Below are 23,055 nucleotides of genomic sequence, written 5' to 3' on the forward strand. Positions count from 1 at the left end.
TAAGTCTATAATTATAACTAACCTCTCCTGTCAGAAAAATGTATAATCATAACTAACCTTTCCCATGGTGTGTGATTGTCATAAAATCTATAATCATAACTAACAACCTCCTATAGCGTATAATAATAATAATAATAATAATAATAATAATAATAATAATAATAATAATAATAATAATAATAATAATAATAATAATAATAATAATAATATGCTGAAAACTTATATTGCGCTATAACTCTGAGACACCAGACTCTAAGCGCTTAAATTACAAATTACTTTGGCTGAAACATAATCATTTACACACACAAGCACACACACACACACACACAACACACAACACAAACCAAACCTATCTTGCTTCTCATACCATCTACTAAAATCGAAACAGATATGTTTTAAGCGAACGTTTAAAAATAGACAAAGATTCTTTTTCACGAATGCTCTGCGGTAAGGCGTTCCAAATAGAGGGTCCGAAATGAGAAAAGGATCTCATTCCAGCATTTTTCCGAATTCGAGGGACAACTAGTATAATTTTCATAGAAATCTATAATTATAACTTACTTCTCCCACGGTGTGATTGTCAGGATCCCCCAAGACAAAAGCAGCTTGTACATAACCATCTACAAAGAGAACTTTGCCGATGTCTTCGTTGTATCGCTTGTAGTCCATGGACTTGTCTGGAATCAAAAGTTGGGATGAAGTTAAAAATTTTTTTAAATAAATAAAATCAAGTTATAATTTCCCCCCTCTCTCTCTCTCTCTCCCCCCCCCCCCCCCCCCCCCCCTCCTAAATTCCCCTATCTATGAGTGTACCAGGGTTATCACATCATTTTAAATCAAGTTTTTATTTATTTATTTATTTATTTAATTATTGATGTATCTATTTATGTATTTATTTATTTAGTTAGTTATTTTGTTTTGTATTCACTTGTTTATGAATTTTTATGTATAATAATATACTCATTTTATGTTTTATCGATTATGTTTTATTCATATTTATTTATTCAAATATATGGCTTAAAGTATCTTATCTTTTTCTTTTTAATGAATTAATTTATTAATTTTTTTTAAAGCTAATAATATTAAGGTCAATATCTCTATGCCTATGTTTAATGTGTATGTATATATAAGAAGAAGGTATAATTAATCTAATGATTATGAAGACTACTCTCTATTTAAATCAAAATCTTTGGATTGCATATGATTATGAAAAAAACTTGTTTGTTAAAAATACTTATGGAACTTATTGTGTGAATGAATAAGTGGTTATATGCAATGGCAGAATTTGTCAGAGCGCTAGTATAAAAAGGACCAAAGAAAAAAGAAAAAAAAAAAGACGACAAAGTACTGAAAGGATTGAAAAGTTGGTTTCGCATGGTCTGCTGGGGGAGTGGACAAGATTTATATATGCATATTCATAACTATTTACATTTATTTAAAATGCATAGATAATGAATGAATTGTGAGCTGATTAGAAGTGAAAAGATAAATGTTCAAATTTTATTTGCTTGATGCTTTTGACCATACAATGACAAATGACAAAACATTGCTAAGATCTAGAACCAGATTTCAATATAAAGAAGAATCAATTGCAGTCATCTACGAGAATAAAATCGAAATGCTTTTGAGGTTCACCTTATGGTACACTCTCAAACGAGATTCCAGACTTTCAATCAATTTTTGCCAAGAGCCACTAACCTGAGAGAGGAACAGTTTTGGTAGCAGTCATCTGTCCGTTGTCCATAACAGCAAAACTGAGTTGATCCTGAGGAAAAAAATGACAATGATGCCGTTGATGATGAAGGTGATGGTGATAATAAGGATACAGAATGATGATGATGATGATGATGATGATGATGATCATAATGATGATGATGATGATGATGATGATGATGATGATGATGGAAACTGAGAACTATAAAAATAACAAAGATGATGAAGATGACGATATAATGATACTGATGATTACGACAATGGCAACAATTAAGATAAGAATTATCATAAAAAAATTTTTTAAAGAACGGAACAAACACCCCCCCCCCCCCCCCCCCCCCCCCTGCTCACTGCTCAACAAAAAATATAAAGGCTAAAGAAAAAACAAAAAAAAAAAAAAAAAAAATCCAAACAGATCATCAGAAAAACAAACTGACCTTTGGTAAAGGTGGGGACATCGTTTGTCCAGGACCCAGACTCCATCTCCTCCCAACAACGCCACCTTCCTCCTTTTCATTTTCACCTTTCAATCCATCCCCAATTCCCTTAGCATCGCCCTCCACTCTCTTCCTCTCCTCCGCTGCCTCAACAACTTCAGCAATCACCACAGTCAAGCTTGTCACGTTCGTCACCAGACACGCGGGGGACACAGTCACGAGAAGGGTCTCGCATCCTGGGATGTATTCACAAAGCTGTACACTGAGGTCAATGCTAGGCTGTTGCTGCTCCTGCTGTTGCTGATTGGTTAGGGTGGGGTCATAGGTCGTAACCTCATGAGGAATTTCGTTTGGGAATGAGGACTTTTGACTGCTATTTTCTTGTTGATTTCTGATCGATTTGAAAAGAATATGAAAAAATATATCAATTTTTTTTTCCAAGCTTCTAAATTAAAAAAGAAAAATCGACCTTTTAAGAAATGAAATCCCCCCCCCCCCCCCCAAATGGTTGAGATAAAGAAGACTTGAAAAAGTTGTGATATTACACCCTCTACTTTTCCAGTTCCAAAATCCTTGGAAGTGTGTATGGAACCCAGTCCTTCTGAGGACTAATAATGAAAAGTTTAGTTACATATTAAATCACAAGGTGGCATAACTATTTTAGTAGCCGGATGGATAGGCAGATTCTAAGGATTATGGGATGTAAAAAAGTGAGGATGGGCGAATTTTTTTTGATGACCAGCATGTACTATTTAGACTGAAAAATAAGATGCCATCAATCTAAAACCAAAACATCATTTACACAAGGTATGTAAACCAAAACATCATTTACACAAGGTATGTATTCAGTCCTCCGGAAGAGTGGTTTTACACTTATGAGATTGGAACCAGTTTTTTGACATCACACTGTTGTTTCCTCGTAAAAGATTGGCATGTCAAAGTCATCCCAACATTACACCAGATGAAGACCACATTCTTCTTCTTCTTCAAGTAACAAGTCTGTGCCAGACATCGGTGACCATGGTACGCCATTCATCTCTCTGATCAGATAACCTCAAAAAACGAGTATTACTCTTCACTTTCTTTGTCACCCAGCTGTTCAAACTATTCAAATATGTTTTTCTTGGTCTACCTTTACGCTTTTTACCTTCAATCTTTCTTGTGGGAGCAAGATGTTCAAAACCACATATCTACAACTGTGATTTAAATTAAATACTATCTTTTAAATATACACACACAAGTTCGGACTAAAGGCCAGAGGCATGGCCTATCTCAATTTATCAAATTAATATATAAAGTGTTGCTATTGGTTCTTGGTTGTATATTTTTACATTTTTGTGCATTTGCATAATATATATATATATATTGTCGCCATAGATTCTCAACTTTGTGTTTATACATTTTCATGCATGCCACGTCTGTAAACGAATTTCCATTTTTTTGGATGAATAAAATATATTATTATTATTATTATTATTATTATTATTATTATTATTATTATTATTATTATTATTATTATTATTATTATATTACTTTATTTGCCACTTATTCCATTTTTATTCTAAACTTACAATCCGGACAACTCTCCTCCTCCTCCGCCATTTTTGCCAATCTCGTCCATCTCCAGATAGGGCCATGCCAGATGATCTGTGTCTAGCTGCAAGTTACACAACTTCTCTATGTCGTAGCTCGAAGAAGAGGAAGTCGATGACTGACCATCCCCGCCACCACCGTGAATATTGCTGCCAACACTCCGCTCCAACTGACCGATGAGTCCAGTGGACAGAATGACAGGTGGACTGGACATGGGCATACCGGGTCTGAAGATCAAAATAGAAAATACAAAGTAATGTTTGTTTGTTTGTTTTAAAGGGGTTCAAGGCGCTTGCAACAAATTTAGTTCACATCAGCGCCAGTAAAAAGGAAGAAAATTGAGTAGCAAAATCATTCTAGATGTACAATTAAAAGGACGAGGAAAAAGTAAGACAGAGGGAACTGGTTCAAATAGGGAATAGATATAGATTCCAAGAGCACACTATCAAAGTAGTTAGTTTGAGATCACCAAAAAGTCTCACCCAGACACCAGCACAAGAACCCACAAAGAGGAATACACTCTTTTGTTTATAAATCATATGTTAAAAATAAAAAATAACAGTACATAACAGAGAGATGATTTACAAGGAAAAAAATATCATCTCCCAAAATTATAACTATACATTTGACTGTTTCCCTCCCAGCAAAGGACTCCGGCCAGGTCAGACAAAACAAAGTAATCTCATTCCAAGACAAAGACAGAAAGCTATTGGAAAACAGATACAGGGGGATAGAAGACACAGCAAGTGCCTCCCTGCCCACTATGGGAGGTAGGGAACCCCATCAGGAAATACAAAGTTAGATAACTCCTATTTTATCTATCAAGCAATAGCAAATCTCATATTCATCTTAAATATCTTATTCATTGTGTTTTGTTCACAAGGGGTAGATAAGAATAATAAACTGGAAAAGAACCTTCAATCTTATCTACTCAGACGCATGATGTGGAGGTTTCAGGTTTCAACAAAACTCAACTTTAGTATTTCATTTACCATATTTTGTTGACAAAGGGGAACCCCGAAACGTCCACATCGTCTGCCTTCATACCTTAAATTGAAGCTTCACTTCAGTGTTTGTATTGTTATTGTTATTATTATTATTATTATTATTATTATTATTATTATTATTATTATTATTATTATAATTATTATTATTATATTATCATCATCATCATCATCATCATCATCATCATCATCATCATTATTATTATTATCATCATTATTATTATTATCATTATTATTATTATTATTATTATTATTATTATTATCATTATTATAATTATTATTATCATCGTCATCATCATCATCATTACTATTATTATTATTATTTTTTTATTATTATCATTATTATTATTATTAATATTTTCATTTCATTTATTGATGTGATTAATTTCAAAGGGTCTAGCTAATCTTCTTTAGTTGTCAAGATAATTGCCTTTGAAATTTTGACAAAATGTTTTATTTTGAGGGGTATTTGAATCATCATAGTACAAACCCTAGTCTGAAGGACATGTTGTGAGTTACATCCCCTCCCTGAAGATGGAGCTGGAAGTCACGGCCTTGACTTTTGACCAGTAACTCTTGACTATCCTTGACCTTGGGCGAATCCAAGCAAATGAAGAGGGGTTGTGGAAGATGGGTGCGCACCACGTACAGGGGCGAGAGCATAACCTTAGATTAGAGGGGGAAAATGCATTAAAAATTAAATATACATTCTTCACAGTAAAAAACCCAATGCAATCAGAGTACTATAAATAACCCAATGTATTATTATTATTCTGGGATGAACAACTTGTTGAAAATTGAATTTAGCTTGAATTACGAAATAAGCTAGATTAAATGGTATATTTTTATCATATAAGGTAATCATATAGTTTCTCAAACTAAGAAGAAAACACCTAAAAACAATTTAAACTTAGTTTTTGGACATAAAATTTAATTTACAGTTTCTTGTTCACTCTGACAAATACTAGTTTGAAGCAGTGAGGAAGAAAAGGGACAAGGGGGGGGGGGGGGGGGGGGGGGGAGAGGGTGCAGTGGGGGAGTATCCCATGTTTCCAAAAGTTCTAAAGTCTTGAAGAAGGATTAAAAACACTGGGACCGCATACAACTGACTGAAGACAAATGCAAGTAGAACAACATGTTGCTCAAGACCAAGATAGTCATCTTGTTAAAAAAACGTAAAAGATTTATGGACACTCCCTCAGATACAGTCATCTTGTATCAAAATGTAAGATTTATGGACACTCCGTTCAGATACAGTCACGTTGCATCAAAATGTAAGATTTATGGACACTCCGTTCAGATACAGTCACGTTGTATCAAAATGTAAGATTTATGGACACTCCCTCAGATACAGTCAACTTGTATCAAAATGTATGACTTATGGACACTGCATTCAGATACAGTCACGTTGTATCAAAATGTAAGATTTATGGACACTCGGCTGGAGTGGTGGATAGCGTTGATTGTAGAGCGACCCTCTTGTGGCAAGAAATAGATGCCATTACAGTCGGGTCTTGGGTTCAACTCTCCATCACTGCAAAAACTTTTATTCTGTATTGTCTTCCGACATTTCACTAATCACTTCATTTCTTGTTATTGTCCACATAAGTGTCTGCCCCTCTCCCTTTTCTGAGATAATGTTTGATACCTTACTGACCAGGTTTTCAAGGAGAGTTAACTCACTCAATTCTAGAGGGTTTTTTTGCCACTTTTCAAATTTGGAAAAAAATGTATTAAAAATCAACATATATATAGATAGTTTTATTCAACCACCATTAACATGTAAAAACTAAAGACATTAGCTTTGATGCTACGTCTATAATTTGTCTCATAAAAATGTAATAAATAGGCATGGGGTAAAAGTAACCCTGGTAAACTACGGATATAGTCGGTGTTAGGGTTGAGTGAGTTAATATGTAAAGTTGTGTCTGGATTTTTGTAGTGGAATGAGGGATACAAAGTAAGAGTGTTTTACTTTTCATTTTAGTACCTATTTTTTATTTCATTGGGAAATCACTAAGCCTTTACATATTAAATAAATAAATAATAAATAAACACATAAAAAAAAAGAAAAAGAAATGAAAGCATGTAAACAAATGACCTCAGAGGCCTGCACATCAAATCAAAATAATTCCAGAATAATCTCAAATTCATATAATTCACATAGAAAGATAAATAATAATAAAAGCATTTGCCAGAAGCTATAGAACAGACGATTATAGTAATGAAAATGCTCAATCGATCCTGAATTAAAATGAGGCATCTAAGGTTATGCACATGTAAAAAAAAAAATTATTTATATTGGTTGACTTTTACAACAATTTTCAATTTAAAAGTTTAATCCATCGCATCAACATGTCAGGTTCACCAGATTTTTAAAACAATGAATTTAAAGTGAAAACCAAAAGAATTACAAAATCTTAGACTGAAGTTGTTCGAAAAGCTACACTCATTCTTTTCAATATTGAATACAAATTTCTATATAATTTCATAACTTAGACCTAATAAATAACAATGTGAAATTGAATGCAAGCTTCAATTTAATTATGAAAACAGATAAATTGGATGTTTTGGAAATCCCCTTCATCAACAAAACAGGATGAATGAAACACTACAGATGAATGAGATAATGTGGCAGTGGCGTTGTTAAGGTGAATAAACAAAAACATTGATGGGCAGGAAATAGTATGCTCCTTTGTAAGGAAGCACGAATTAAAATAGAGCAATAGAAATTTATAAATTCATAAAAGGTGCGCAATTAATCAAGTCAAAAGAAGGGAGGTGGGGATGAACTGTGTAATGCATTCATCCTGTTTTGTTGATAAAGGGAAACCTGAAACATCCATTTTATCTGTTTTCGTATATTAAACTGAAGTTTACCTTCAATTTCTTCGAGCTTCGAGCAGCACCATTTACATAACTAAGACCTAGCATTATATTTTCACTATCCAGTTCACCTGACATAATACCAGTTTGTGATAACGAGCCATAAATGCCAAAGCCAAAGCAATTTTTAAAAGCAGATGAAAATTTTCTCCATTTATATAACGTAAGTTTCCTTTTTTTTTTTTTTTACAAAATTGATTTGTTGTTTAGCTTCTATTCTGTTGTTTGTTTCCCCATCCCCCCCCCCCCAAAACAAAAAAACAAAACAATACAAAAGTACGTTTTTGAAAAGACATATATCATGGCACTACCAGAAATGAAACAAAGAGAATACAAGAAAGAGTGAAAATTGTAGAACATCTTAAACATTTCAGGAGTGATGTAATTTAACATAAATAACATAAATAGCTTAAAGTTTGTGTTGAGTTGTGGTACTGATTAATTAACCACATAGAAATGCAGTATTTTGTATAATAAATGTCTCCCCCCCCCCCCTCTTTCCCACCAAACCTTTCACTCGCACTTTCTCTCCCTCTTTCTTCGCGTAAATTTATCTCTTTAGGTAAGAGCAGAACAACAACTAAAACTTATAGAAAAATTCCAATACGTTTAGAATCTGATCTGAAAAAAACCCCAAATAATATTTAATCAATTGTAAATTAAGATCCTGCAAAATTTAATCATCAAATGTCCATCAAACGGATTAAGAGAGGGAGGAGAGATAGAGAGAGATAGAGAGAAATAGTGGAATGCCATAAAACGAGTGAATAGAAAGTAGACAGATAGATAGAGATAGATAGATAGATAGATAGATAGATAGATAAATAGGTAAAAAGATAGATAGATAGAAAATCTTGAGATATTGGTGTGCAAGAATCTATAAAGTGCTCGACTATCGACTATCTAATGAGCTTGCTCTTTGTTTGTGAAAATGAATCAGAGAAGAATAAGAGGTGAGAATACGAATATAATAAAAAATATATATTTATAGATAGATAAATTGAGAGAGAGAGAGAGAGAGAGAGAGAGAGAGAGAGCAAGAGAGAGAGAGAGAGAGACTGTGTGTGTGTGTGTGTATGTGTGTGTATGTGTGTGTGAGAGAGACAGAGAAAGTGAGAGAGACACAGAGAGAGTGAGAGAGAGACGAGAGAGAGAGAGAGAGAGAGAGAGAGAGAGCAAGAGAGAGAGAGAGAGAGAGAGAGAGAGAGAGAGAGAGCAAGAGAGAGAGAGAGAGATAGAGAGAGACAGACAGAGACAGAGAGCGAGACAGAGATCAAAGAGACATGTCTGTTACAAATAACAATTGAAAAGAAAGCATTACACCGATTATGCACGCTGCCTTTCCTGAAGCGAGGAGAGCACGGAAATGCAATGGAAGACGGATGAAGGAAAACGCTATTCAGATGATATATTTTATTATGCTTCTGGTTGGAGACTGAGACGTTTGTGACACTTTGGGAGTTACCTTCAATAAATTGAAGTAAAAATTATTATATGACGGTGTTGTGTCAATGCACAGCACTGTTTTGTTTAAGCGATACCAAGCTGCTACAAGCTGTGGACTGTCAAAAGTAATAAACAAAAATGAACATAACAACTTCAAAAAAGAACAAAACACCAAACATGCATGGCATGTGCCAAACATTTCTTTGCCATCAATCTTTTTTTTTTTTTTAAAGAAATATATTTATGTTGTATTGTTTTTTGTTGTTGGCTGAAGAAGGGTTTTGAGCCCAAAATGTTCCATGTTTGGTGTTTTTTATTTAAAATTTTTTTTTTATTGAAGCTGTTATATTCATTTATCTTTATTACTATTTAGTTTAAATCAGTTTAAGAAGTTTATTCTTTGCTTCCTATACTTTCAAGTCTTGCCAATGACTAATTGTACCTAACTAATTCTTATCTAAACTTTCTACAGCAGTCTGGATTTAACAAATCAAAACTTTTTATTACTTAGAAAAAAATCGAGGAATTACACATTTTTGGCTCCGGACAAACTCAATGAGAATTTTTGATTCCATAAAACATATTATTATTGTTATTATTATTATTATTATTATTATTATTATTATTATTATTATTATTATTATTATTATTATTATTATTATTATTATTATTATTATTATTATTATTATTATTACTATTATAATTATGATGATGATTATCATTATTATTATTATTATTATTATTATTATTATTATATTATTATTATTATTATTATTTATTATTATTATTATTATTATTATTATATTATTATTATTATTATTATTATTATTATTTTATAATTATTATTATCCTCGTTACTATCAGTCTTATTATCATCATTATTACTAATTTACTACTATTTTAATTACTTTTTTCCCCTATTACAAGAGCTGTAACCTAACAATAATTGCCTATTTGGACAATAAAGATTATTATTATTATTATTATTATTATTATTACTATTATTATTATTATTATTATTATTATTATCATTATTATTAAAAGTAAAGGTTTGGTCCATGTATTCCAAATAATCTCAATAGTTTCCTTCAGCCGCCTTTCACACATCGTACCAGGAAAACCCTCGATGCCCTCATGACTTACCAATCTTCCAGTAATTGGCTTTGATCTTCCCTTTAACACGACCAATATAATAACAATTTTTTTTATACAACCCAAACCAAAAGTAGCAGCACACGAGATAAATACAAAAATAAATAAATATATAAATAAGTAATTAATTATATATGAAGTAATAAATATGTATAATAATGAAAAAAAAAATCATGTATAGAAAAATTTCTACTTTATAAACTTTAAACTCTATCGTATTCAACATAGTATAAATATAACAAAATATAACAAACTTGTCATTTTGTTGAATGTGGGAGAGTTAAAATTATACAAAAAAATATTCACATTCACAATAACTACTTGAAAATTCAATATTTCATAAGAATTTTACATTGACAGTAGCAACTGTGACAAATAGCACCATTTTGTGCTAAATTAGCTCTCAACTGCATCTGCATCAGAAGGATGTTTGAAAGATAATGACCCTCTTTCTGTCTTGAGAATTTATTTAAATGAATTACAAACAGCACACAAATGGAATGAAGAAAACAATCTTTGGATAACATAAGAGACCCAACTGCCTGAATTTTTAATTTTTTTAAAATTTCAAAGTTAATGAGATGTTGAAAAAAATGAATTTAAGAAAAGATTATCTGAAATACGAAATTTCACTTTTTCTCTCTTTAAGAGATCATTTTCCACCTTTTAAATAAAGTACCTGAACTTTTAAATTGAGCTTTTATATAGAGCAATATCCACTAAACGTGCTCAAAGCGCTTTACAAGGGATCCCTGGCCAACGGCAACATTTAACATGTAGGACGGGATATGACGCCTTTTAGGCGATATTACAATTTTTTTTCCCCGGACACTGTTAATGGGCAAGAAATTATTATTTCATTCTTCTACTTTATAACTTTACAACTGTTTACTTAAATTATCCAATTTGGCAGAATGCATGGAAATGCCCCAAGAGAAATTTTGTAAGCAAATCTTCTTAATTTCGTTTTTACACAACCGACTAGAATATTAATTTTGAAATATTTTGACAATAACAACATTCTACTTCACTCGTAGAAATTAAAATGGAGAACTTATGGAATATTTCAAGGGATATTTCTCCTTTGTTCCAACTGCTCGTGAATCCTACATGAAGCACAAAGTAAATTTTGCAAGATATACTGTAAAAGTCAAAATGCTTAAAATAATAAAATAGCAACTATAACAATAACAAAACAATAAGAAAAACTCCAAAACTTCAGTACACAACAATACGCACCAGTTTCTGAGATTTTCCCTGGAAATGTTGACAGAATATTCTGCACCATATATGGAAGAAAGAGGCCGCATCACCTGGCAGATGCATCTGGAGAAAATTATAGGAATAAAGCTATATAAAAAAAAATAAAAAAAAGCAAGGTAACTTTTTCAGACGTATCTCAAATTTATTTTCTGTGATTTTCTGTGAATTCAGTATAAGTGAACACTTTCTTACTTACTTATCCGAACCAGCGACCACATGAGCTCTAGCCCTTTGGTCTTGTGCCATGACGTAGAAGTTAGACGTCTTTTGTAGTTGTTCCAGGTGACTATACAGTGTGTTACTGATGCTTGGATTTGGTGGGAGGAATGTGCATCTCAGGTCTTCAAGAGGTTGAAAGTGAACACTCTACGTGAATTGGTTTTAGCATTTTTAATAGCACTGTATTGTTTGTCTTCAGAGGCCTAATATTATGCCTCCAGAAATAAAGCTGTCTTTCTTTTTAATATTCTCTTGATATTTGTTATCATTACTATTAAACTGAAAGAAAAAAAAAACTCCAAACAACTTGATACCTGGATCATTTGTGTATCTTTCATGGCATCGCCACTAAGGGATATCTCGTGACTCCAGGGTACGGAGAAACCAGCCAGTTTGATCTGGATGGGACATCCCATGATTCGAGAGGATGCGACAGACGGGAGACATGTGCCTGGTTGGAGGGTGTACTGGTGACGTTGGGTTGGGCCTGAAAAGGGAGGCATATTTGAAAAGTAATTAAATGTTAAATAAAATAACTATGAGGGCAGCGTGCAAATAATATAAATTTGGGGGCAGCGTGGCACAGCAGAATTGTCCTAGCTTCATACCCAGAAGATATTGAGTTCAAATCTCAGCTGCGCTATGTGGCCTTTAATGCTGCAATATCCACTAAACGTGCTCAAAGCGGCCTCTTACAAGGGGCCTCTGGCCAACAGCAACACTTAACATGTAGGACGGGACATGATGCCAGTTAGGCGATATTACATTTTTTTTTTTTCGGACTGAGACAACGCTGTCAACGGCCAGGTACTCATTTTACACCTGAGCATGGTAAGAGAATGTGAGTGAAGAGCCTTTTCCAAGGACTCAACTATGTGCCGAGCAAGGCTTGAACTCAGGACCTTCCAATCCGAAAGTGAGTGTCATACCACTAGACCACGTAGCCACAATGCTCGTGACAAATGCTGTGCAATATTGTACGTGCTCAGAATAGCCAGGAATTGTTCATGACTCGGTGCTGTCACTATTTCTTCTGACAGATTGTTCCATTCCTTTGCGATTCATAGAAAATAGCTAAGAGATTTAGGGATACGTTGTGTTTGATCTGTTGATCAAAAACAAAAATATTGAGCAAATCAAAGTATCCATAGTAACAATGCATTATCTCAAGTGTGTAGTAGAAGATGAATTTCTTACTCAAGGCTGGAAACGTGTTTTAGTTACATGAATATAAAGATCTGAAAAAGTGTGTATTTAGTTGGGTTTTTTTTTCTTGTTTTGTCTGGCACTGTTTCACACACACTTTTTCAAATCTTTATCTTACACCAGTGCCAGCTCCTAATTTGCCACTTTGTTATACAAAGGATGAGAGACAAAAAGAGACAAGGGAATGGCCTGAGAGAGAAAGAAAGAGAGAGAGAGAGAGAGAGAGAGAGAGAGAGAGAGAGAGAGAGAGAGAGAGAGAGAGAGAGAGAGATATGAAAACGTGTAGGATTATCATGGCCCCAGCTGAGAGGAATGGATGGCCAAGAAGTAAGTATGTAGTAGATGTACTGTTTCAACTGTAAGCCCCACCATGGACCGAAAGGAATAAGTGGCAGGGACATGTAAATAGTAGTAGTAGTAGGAAATAATGAATTTATATAGCGCCTAAACATCCACGTTAATCGTGCTCTGCGGCGCTTTACATAATAAAAATAAAAATGTTTAAAAACAACAAAATTAAAAATCACGACACTACATGATACATAATAAGCATGCATACAAAAACAAAATCTAAACAACATCTAGATATTTCATCAAAAATAAGCCTCACGGAACAATTCAGTCTTCAGACATTTCCTGAAAGATGATAAATTTTCACAGGACTTTGTCCGAGGACTAAGTATGTTCCATAGGCGTGGAGCTATGAATGAAAAGGCTTTTTCACCGAAAAAAAATAAAAAAAATAGTCTCCTCTGGTTGTGATCCACTTGGTCATCTTACTCAATGGAGATAAAAATGAGCTCTTTCCCCCCTGTAAATCAATCAAAGGTTTTGGTTGCATTTATTGTTTGTTTTTTAAGGGTTTTACGGCACTTGCAACACATTAAGGTCATACCAGTGCCAGTAAAAAGTTCTAGAAAAGGTAAGACAAAGGGGAATTTGTTCAAATAAGAAACAGATGTAGATTCCAAGAGCACACTATCAAAGTACTACGTTTGAGATCACTAAAAGTCTCATCCAGACATAAGCACAGGTCCCCACTAAGAGGAATACACTCAAATGTTTTACAAATCATATATAACACATAAATAAAACATAATAGAGTGAATAACAGAGAGATGATTTAAAAGGAAAAAAATATCATCTCCCAAAAAAAACTATACATTTCACTGTTTCCCCACCAGCCATGGGCATCCGGCCAGGACCAGGACAAAACCAAGTAATCTCATTCCAAGACAAAGACAGAAAGCATGTTGGAAAACAGATATAGGGGGATAGAAGACGCAGTATGTACCTCCCTACCCACTATGGAAGGTCAGGAACCCCACCCAATGGTTGCATTTACAAAATGAAACGGTACAGATAACTTCAAAGAAATGAAACGAATGGGAATAGCAAATGGAAGTAAATGAGTTGAGACGGACCTGGAAAGTCTGGAAGCTGTAGCACACACTTTTGAATCCTAATTTCAACTTACCGCCTGTACTGGACATTGTGTCAGTGTTGCCAATTCCTAATTTGACTGATATGGGAAATGACAACTGGTTGGAGACCAACAATTGGCCAGTAATTGTCACCTGTCAATAAAATGAAATCAAATAAATTAAATAATAATAATAATAATAATAATAATAATAATAATAATAATAATAATAATAATAATAATAATAATAATAATAATAATAATAATAATAATAATAATAGTGATGATGATGATGATGATAATAATGGTAATAATGATAATAATAATAATAATAATAATAATAATAATAATAATAATAATAATAATAATAATAATAATAATAATAATAATAATAATAATGATGATGATGATGATAATAATAATAATAATAATTACACAAGCTTTTATATAGTGCTATATCCACTAAACAGCGCAAAGCGCTTTACAAAGGGTCCCTGACCAACATGTAGAGTGAGACGTGATGCCTGTGATATTACACTTCTTTTTTTTTTCCGACAGAGACAACGCAGATAACGGCCAGGTACTCATTTTACACCTGAGCATAGTGAGAGAGTGTGAGTAAAGAGCCTTTTCCAAGGACTCAACTATGTGCAACGAGGCTCGAACCAGGACCTTCCAATCCGAAAGTGAGTGTCATACCACAAGACCAGCATATATAATAACAATATCAACAGCAACAATAACCAAAAACAGCATTTTGGCAAGCTGATTCAAATGCTAAAAGTTGAATAAATAGTCTGAAGATATGAAACTTGGGCAAAGTATATATGTTTTATTGAAAGCAAAAGATGTGATTTCCCCAAGCAGCAAAAACTAAATTTTGGTATTTCTGATCATTTTCACCTTAAATAATCACATTTTCGAAATTACTTTCTTTCCCTAATATGCTTGTGGTTTGGATTATATGCCTTATGCAAAATTTAATAGTAATAGTAGTGGTGGTAGTATCAGTAGTTGTAGGGTGCTAATCGCTAGTGCCAATATGTGGTCTTGTGATATGACACTCGCTTTTGGATCAGAAGGTCCTGGGTTTGAGCCTTGCTCAGCGCATAGTTGAGTCCTTGGAAAAGGCTCTTTACTCACATTCTCTCACCGTACTCAGGTGTAAAATGAATACCTGGGTATTAACAGCATTGTCTATGTCGGAAAAAAATTGTAATTTCACCTAACAGGCGTCATTTCTCGTTCTACATGTTACGTGTTGCTACTGGTCAGGGACCTCTTGTAAAGGGCTTTGAGCATGTTTAGAGAATATTGCGCTATTTTTAAGCTGACATTTTTTTCTTTCTTTTAGTCATATTGGTTAGTAGTTGTAGTTGACCCTGACATGACACCATTACGAAATGATAGGTTACATTATCAACAAATTAATGTTTCCCCCCCCCCCCCCCCAAGAACTGACCTGTAACTGTACAGCAGACAGCTTGGTGACCTTGACAATAACAGCATACTCCTGGTCTTTGGCCTTGACCTCTCTAACCCAGACCCCTGGTTGGTTGATGGGGAAAGGGTCAGTCCATCGCCATGATGGCTGGTCTAGGCAAAGGTGAAGAAGCTGAAAAGTGAAAAAGAGAAAGGTAAACAACAACCAAAAAAAAAATGGAAGCGCTAAAAAAAAACACCCAAAAAACCACCTTCAGTGACATTTTGATAAAGCATCACATTTATCATTGATATTATTGTCATTGTCAATGTAATTTCATAGTCGTTGTCATCTTCACTAGAAACATCATGATCATCATCATCTCATTATATCATTATCAATATGAAATTGAATGTAACCTTCAATTTAATATACGAAAACAGATAAAATGGATGTTTCAGGTTTCCCCTTTATCAACAAAACATGATGAATGAAACACTACAGACGAATGAGACAATGCGGTAGTGGCGTTGTTAAGATTAATAAACAAAAACATTGATGGGCAGGAAATAGTATGCTCCTTTGTAAGGAAGCACCAATATATTATATCATTATAATAGCGGTTCTTACGCTTCATTCTCATAATAATTGCTACAAAAACTTAAATTTGTTGTCATAATCATTATCATCATCATCATCATCATCACCAATGTTATCATTGCCAATGTCACTAAATCTTACCAGATAAATGGTCATTGAAAAGACCTAACCCCTCTACATCAGTCTTTCAGTTTTATACTTGCAATAAGTTACAAAATTATCTCGAGTCCCTTACTAATAAATCATAAATAACACCAGTATCAATCTTTAATTACACACACACACACACACACACAACCACACACAAAGACAATATGATTTAAATCATTGAAAGTAATCTAAAGCAAAAAAAAAAAAAAAAAAAATTCAAATAAAAGTAAAACGAGAAAGATTGTTCAGCTACAATTTAAAAGACATTGATAAGAGGACACTGGGAGTTAGATCGATAAAATCAAATCAGGAAAGAGTGACAGGGAGACGGGAGGAAAGAGATAGGTAGATAGATAGATAGATAGAGAGAGAGAGAGAGAGAGAGAGAGAGAGAGAGAGAGAGAGAGAGAGAGAGGGAGAGAGAGAGAGAGAGAGAGAGAGTCAAAGAGAGAGAGAGAGAGAGAGAGAGAGAGAGAGAGAGAGAGAGAGAGAGAGAGAGAGCCATCATAGGAGATGCCAAAGATTTTTTTAAAAACCCCAAAATACCCCATCCTACCTGTGCCATGGTGTAAGACCTCCAGCTGTAGGCAAACATCTCTCTGGAGCCAAGGCTAATATTTTCGTCTGTACCAGACTGTGGGTTAAAGCAATATATTTAGATTTATTATTTTGTCAAGACCTGCATGATACAGAATGTCACATGACATGCGGTGTTCAACCTTACCTAAAATTAACTCCATGTTCAAAGCAGTACAAAAACACAGGTTTCACGGTAAACAGACATATAATGCTTGAATTATATTGACTCACAATAAAAGCTTCATATGGTAATCATAACTTCTCAATTTACATAGCGCCCATGATCATCCCAAATTATCGGGTAACCTCTGTGGTGTAATGTAAGCATGTCTGACCAGTAATCAGGAGGTCTGAGGTTCGGTCCCCAGTCGAGGTAGACTGATTTTTTGGGTGGTTCATTTTTTCTCTCGTATTTTTCTTTCTTGCTTTGTCTGGCACTGCTTCATACACACTTTTTTTATCTTTGCCACGATTACAACATAGGGCTGCTCAGCTGAATATTATCCGGCTTAATAACAGGTCTTTACAGGAGTAATTGTACGTTTAAGAGGAGTAATACTAATAAGACTGCTGAAGTGTGGAATCAAATTATTTTCTTTAAAATGATAAAGATAAGCCTGGCAAACAAAGACAATAACTGTTTCTGGCACAAGCCCTTCATTAGCAAAATAAACAAAAGACTGAAATAGAAGAATAATAACTTCAAAATGTGACAAAATGCATATTATATTATTGGTAATACATTTGAGTCAATTCATTTTCTCCCTTCCCTCCCCCCTCCCTCTCTCTCCCTCTCTCTCCCTCCCTCTCTCTCTCTCTCTCTCTCTCTCTCTCTCTCTCTCTCTCTCTCTCTCTCTCTCTTTCCAGTCTATTGCCTAAAAAAAATACTCAAGACATAAAATAAAACAAGTTTATTGTCTGATATTTACCATTACTGAGCAATATCTACAGATCTATCTTTAATAATATGTTACAGTGAATGACATAATCAGTTGGATGGTGAAAAGGTTTGATCTGAGATGTTGCCGAGATTAGTTAGAAGGTCAATTTTTATCAACCCTTTTTGTACATCTTCGGGTAATATCAAAGCTTAATTCACTTCTAAATATTTTTTTACAGCTAGCCAAGTTAAAAAAGTATGAAATTTGAGAAAAGTTGCTGGATACCTTTCCCAGACATCTGATCATAACTTCATGAGAAATCACCCGATTTACTTCAAATGAAGATTAAAATGCTATAGGGAGCATATTCTTTCAGAAATTTAATAAAAATGTAAATCCAAAATTTTCACCTTCCGACTGATTATGTCACGCACTGACTTATAATGTACCTGACCAAAGCGTAGGACAGACGATGTGTCGTTACAGATGACATAGTGGTAGAATATCACCAGAGGCCCTCTACATGATGGCGTGAACTGATGGGTTGATACAAAATGAAAAGAAAAAAACATCAACAAATCAATGAAAAATATCAATCAAAAGTAACTAAAAATAATGATGAAACAAAAACCAATTAGAAAAAAAAAGGAAAAAAAAAAACAAAACAAAAAAAAATAAAACAATTTCAAAGTAAAAGATGATCTATCTTTCATTAAATAAAAATCCTTTCAGCACTTTCATATCACATTTCATTATAACTAAAACAAACAAAACAACAACAACATTAAAGCAAAATAAACTTAAGCTTTCATATACACTATAGATACACTATAGATGCTCAAAGTGCTTTACAGATAGTCTCAAGCCAATAGAAACACTTACCATATAGGACAAGACATGACGCCTGTAAGGTGCTATTACTTTTATTTATTTTTTTGATCGAGACAATATCGTATCATCTACTCATTTTACACCTGAGTGCGGTGAGTAAAGAGCATTCTCTAAAGACTCAACTTGCGCAGTCCAAGCCAACTCAAACCAGGGACCTACCAGTCCACAATTGAGTTTCCTACTACAAGACCAAAAAACCGCACTCTATTCTTAAACACAATTTCTCTTTTAAAATATTCACAATTGATTTCCAATGATATCAATGTAAATTTTCAAACATTACAAAATAGTAAATGATGCAATAAACAAAATGTAAGTTTATAATAAATGTGAGGAGTTCCTTTCTTTTCTTTATTTGTTGTTTAAAGGGTGTTACGGCACTTGCAAACACATTTAGGTTATATCAGCGCCAGTAAAAAGAAAGAAAACGGGATAGTAAAAAGCTCTAGAATTATAGTTAAAGCACCTTAAAGCACCTAAGAAAAAGTAAGACATAGGAGAACTGGGAACAAAAGGGATCAGATGTAGATTCCAAGAGCATACCATCAATGTACTTAGTTTGAGGTCACCTATAAGTCTCATCTGGACACAAGCACAAAATCTAACAAAGAGGAATACACTCAAATGCTTACATTATACATTGAAAATAACAAATATAACAATTTATAACAGAGAGATGATTTACAAGGAAAAAATATCATCTCCCAAAATAATAACTATGCATTTGACTGTTTCCCTCCCAGCTACGACTACAGCCGGGGCCAGGACAAAACCAAGTAATCTCATTCCTAGACAAAGACAGAAAGCAAGTTGAAAAACAGATATAGGTGGGTAGAAGACACAGTATGTACCCCCCTGCCCACTATGGGAGGTCAGGAAGCCCACCCAGGAAGGTGAGTGTCATATCACTAAACCACATAGCCGCTACCTTAGCTACAACAGGTTATTTCCTATTGCTGTATTGTCATTGGCATGAAACGAAAAGCTAAAAATCACCATTCTGTAAAGCTACAGGTTGTTTTGTTATCATCGGCACATACAAACACTTACATTGCTCCAAGCAGCTACGGCCATGTTTAGAGTGTGAATGATATTCTTTCCGACTTGAACATTGACTGTTTCCATTTCTACCTGAACCTCCAACTCTTGATTCTGGTGAATATTAGAATAGAATGTTTCAACATACATGTAAAAAAAAAAAAAAATTGAGCTGAGCTTTTATAAAGCACAATATCAACTAAATGTGCTCAAAGCGCTTTACAAAGGGTCCCTGGTCAACAGCAGCATTTAACATATTGGACGGGACATGACACCTACTAGGAGATATTGCAATTTTTTCTGACAAAGACAACGCTGTTAACTGCCAGGAGCGAGGCTCGAACCCAGGACCTTCCAATCTGAAAGCGAGTGTCATACCACTAGACCACATAGCTGCACAATAACATAGTAACATACAGTAACATACTGATACTGTCATTTTAACCCTACAAAAACTGGGGTAAACTTCCTCTCCATGAGTCTCGTGGGTCTGATGGACACCTTTTAAAAAATATTTTACCCTTTTGGTTCCCAACAATACTGAGTCCCAATAGCTCAGTTGGTAGAGCATGCAAATGGACCAAGATCAATCCCGAGTGAAGCTGAATGGGTGGCTGGGTCTGGTAGATCTAGTGGAAAGTACTTTGCAATAGACTAGCATCCTATCCAAAAGGTAGTAAGAAATTGCTATTGTTCATTTACACTAAAGAAACCAAGATAAAACTCTGGCTTCATGGCCTTGATGGCTCTGAAGGATTAATTCTTTTCCCTTTGACAATACATGAAATAAATAAAGAGAATAAATGAAAACCAACATACCTTTCCTGAACTGACAAGACTGGCTTCTGCTGCCAGACATACGGGCTCCAGAACGTTCTTCATCGCTAGACAAGTGTAGTCCAAGATTTCAATGGAAGGATTCATTGACAGCTGTGGATAGAGAAAACAAGTTTAAACTTAAATATTATTAAATTTGTATTTCCCCCCAAAAAGTGAATATCACTCACTCTGTCCGTGCCTCCTAAATGGACAAAACCAAGTACTCCCATTCCAAGACAAAGACAGAAAGCAAGTTGGAAAACAGATGTAGGAGGATAGAAGACACAGAAAGTACATCCCTGCCCACTATGGGAGGTCAGAAACCCCACCCAGCTTTTCAGGTCTACTAGTACATGCACTTTGATGCTTTTATCTTTCACAGTGTAATAGAAAACACTTGTTTGCAGCTTTTTTTTCTTTTTCTTAAAGTCTGTTCAAAATAAAAAACAAAAACAAAAAACAAATTAAATACTTTGAAGTTAGCTCTTGGATCCACACCCATGACGTGGAAGATGGTGGCACGAACATCTTCCATCTTGATGATGGCAAATTCTTGTTCTCCTACCAACTCACTGCAGGGATGGAAGCGTTTCAGTTTGGAAGGGATTTCTGTATTGAGAATAAAATAAACAAATCAAACACTTTGCATATATACATTTAATCACTTTAAATTGATTTCCCACAAAAAAAACCCCCAAAAAACTGAATCTGTGGTAAGAGGAAAAAAATATAGTAAAATCCAAAAATTAAAAAAAAAATTATTTCAAATCCTTTTTTCCCCAGCAAACTCAATTTTTGATTATCTTTTCCATTAACAAAGCGATAATAATGGACATAACATTACACGACAATTAAATTTACTTTTTCGTTTGTTTAACAAATATCTGAAATGTGATCTAGTGGTATGACAGTCGCATTTGGATTGGAAGGTCCAGAGTTCGAGTCCCTTTCTGAGCAGCGCATAGTTGAGTTCTTGGAAAAGGCTCTTTATTCACAATCTCTCATTGTACTCAGGTGTAAAATGAGTGCCTGACTGTCCGCAGCATTATCTCTGTAGGAAAAAATAATGTACTATCGTCTAACGTGTGTCGTGCTTGTCCTACATGTTACATGTTGCTGTTGGATAGGGACCCCTTGTAAAGTGCTTTGAGCATGTAAAGTGGGTATTGTGCTATATAAATACTCAAGTATTAAAGAAAGAATTTCTCCATTCATTTCCTTCTGCTTTACAAAGATAAAATATTCTAGAGTGAAAAGTTGTGACATGGTCTCAATCAAAATAATCTTTTTTTCTAAATCTGAAAATCGATGGCAATGCCACAAAAAGTTTTAAAATAAAAACAATAAAAACCAAAATAGAAAAAAAATAAAAAACCCAACAAAAACTTTTAAAAAAAATTAAAAAAATCAGTTAGCCAAAGAAAGGTGACAGAACCCAATTAAAAAAAAAAAAAAAACCCAACAGAACTCAAAAAGAAAATTAAACTCAATTTGAGTTGGGATGAAGAAGCATAAATAAATCACTACACTGCCTTGCTGTCAAAAAACAACACACATTACCTGTCCCATTATAGTCCAGGTGGTGACACATTCGTATATCTACCATTGGAATGTTGACACGTGCCCTCACTGTTGGGATTAGGGAGGGGACGAACACGGAATCAACACACATACAGGCTGCTAGGGATACGGGAAGGACGGCTGCATCTCTGTGGAAGGAAATGAATCATAATAAATAATTTATTCGATGTGCTACGAGGGAGGAGAGATTTACAGAATACTTCAAGTTCAGCTCCTCACATCAACAAGATATAATTGATCTGTTTAATTCTGTGGCAATATGATGTAGTACATTGAGTGTGTGGGGGTCCCGATAGCTCAGTTGGTAGAGCACTCACTTCACATGCAAAGGGACCAAGATCGATCCTGGGTGCAGTCGAGATTTTTTTTCTGATCTCCCTGTCCACTCAGCAGTGAATGGGTAGCTGAGTCTGTCAGATTTGGTGGAAAGTACTTTGCGATAGACTAGCATCCTATCCAAAGGATAGCAAGCAATTGCTATTGTCAGTTTCACACTATAGAAACTGGGATAAACTCCAGCTCTATGAGCCCAAAATAGGCTCTGAAGGACTACTTTTTATTTTTTTTATTGAGTGTAAAAAAAAACTGAAGCCTAGGAGAAGAAAAAAAAATTCTCATTGGATTTTATCTAAAGAAAAAAAATTCTTGATAATTCAGGCATCTGCAGCACTGTATCATCGTAAGGTGAGCAATTGGGGTGGGCCGAGTTTCTTGTTTAAAGAAAAAAAATTCTAGATAATTCAGGCATCTG

At 34.3% G+C, this 23,055-nt stretch overlaps 1 protein-coding gene across 4 annotated transcripts in view; it reads right to left on the reverse strand.

Annotated features, from left to right (window-relative positions):
* Positions 1-23,055, reverse strand: part of LOC144956694 (intermembrane lipid transfer protein VPS13B-like) — a 90,522-nt gene that overhangs the window by 17,401 nt on the left and 50,066 nt on the right. For 3 of the 4 annotated variants that reach the window (XM_078887350.1, XM_078887352.1, XM_078887351.1), the window contains exons 42-57: positions 22,284-22,432; positions 21,196-21,332; positions 20,724-20,834; positions 19,917-20,018; positions 18,425-18,511; positions 17,072-17,149; positions 15,805-15,957; positions 14,397-14,496; positions 12,028-12,200; positions 11,471-11,557; positions 10,223-10,252; positions 5,238-5,413; positions 3,722-3,970; positions 2,151-2,541; positions 1,699-1,765; positions 562-677 (exon numbers count right to left, since the gene is read on the reverse strand). In XM_078887350.1, coding sequence (XP_078743476.1) covers positions 562-677; positions 1,699-1,765; positions 2,151-2,541; positions 3,722-3,970; positions 5,238-5,413; positions 10,223-10,252; positions 11,471-11,557; positions 12,028-12,200; positions 14,397-14,496; positions 15,805-15,957; positions 17,072-17,149; positions 18,425-18,511; positions 19,917-20,018; positions 20,724-20,834; positions 21,196-21,332; positions 22,284-22,432 — 2,206 coding nt within the window. The remainder of the gene's footprint in view (positions 1-561; positions 678-1,698; positions 1,766-2,150; positions 2,542-3,721; positions 3,971-5,237; positions 5,414-10,222; positions 10,253-11,470; positions 11,558-12,027; positions 12,201-14,396; positions 14,497-15,804; positions 15,958-17,071; positions 17,150-18,424; positions 18,512-19,916; positions 20,019-20,723; positions 20,835-21,195; positions 21,333-22,283; positions 22,433-23,055) is intronic. The other variant, XM_078887353.1, reaches the window with a different exon arrangement.

The sequence above is a fragment of the Berghia stephanieae genome, chromosome 11 (genome assembly GCF_034508935.2).
Source record: "Berghia stephanieae isolate SIO BIC M18660-M18661 chromosome 11, UCSD_Bste_1.3, whole genome shotgun sequence".
In the NCBI taxonomy this organism is placed as follows: domain Eukaryota; kingdom Metazoa; phylum Mollusca; class Gastropoda; order Nudibranchia; family Aeolidiidae; genus Berghia; species Berghia stephanieae.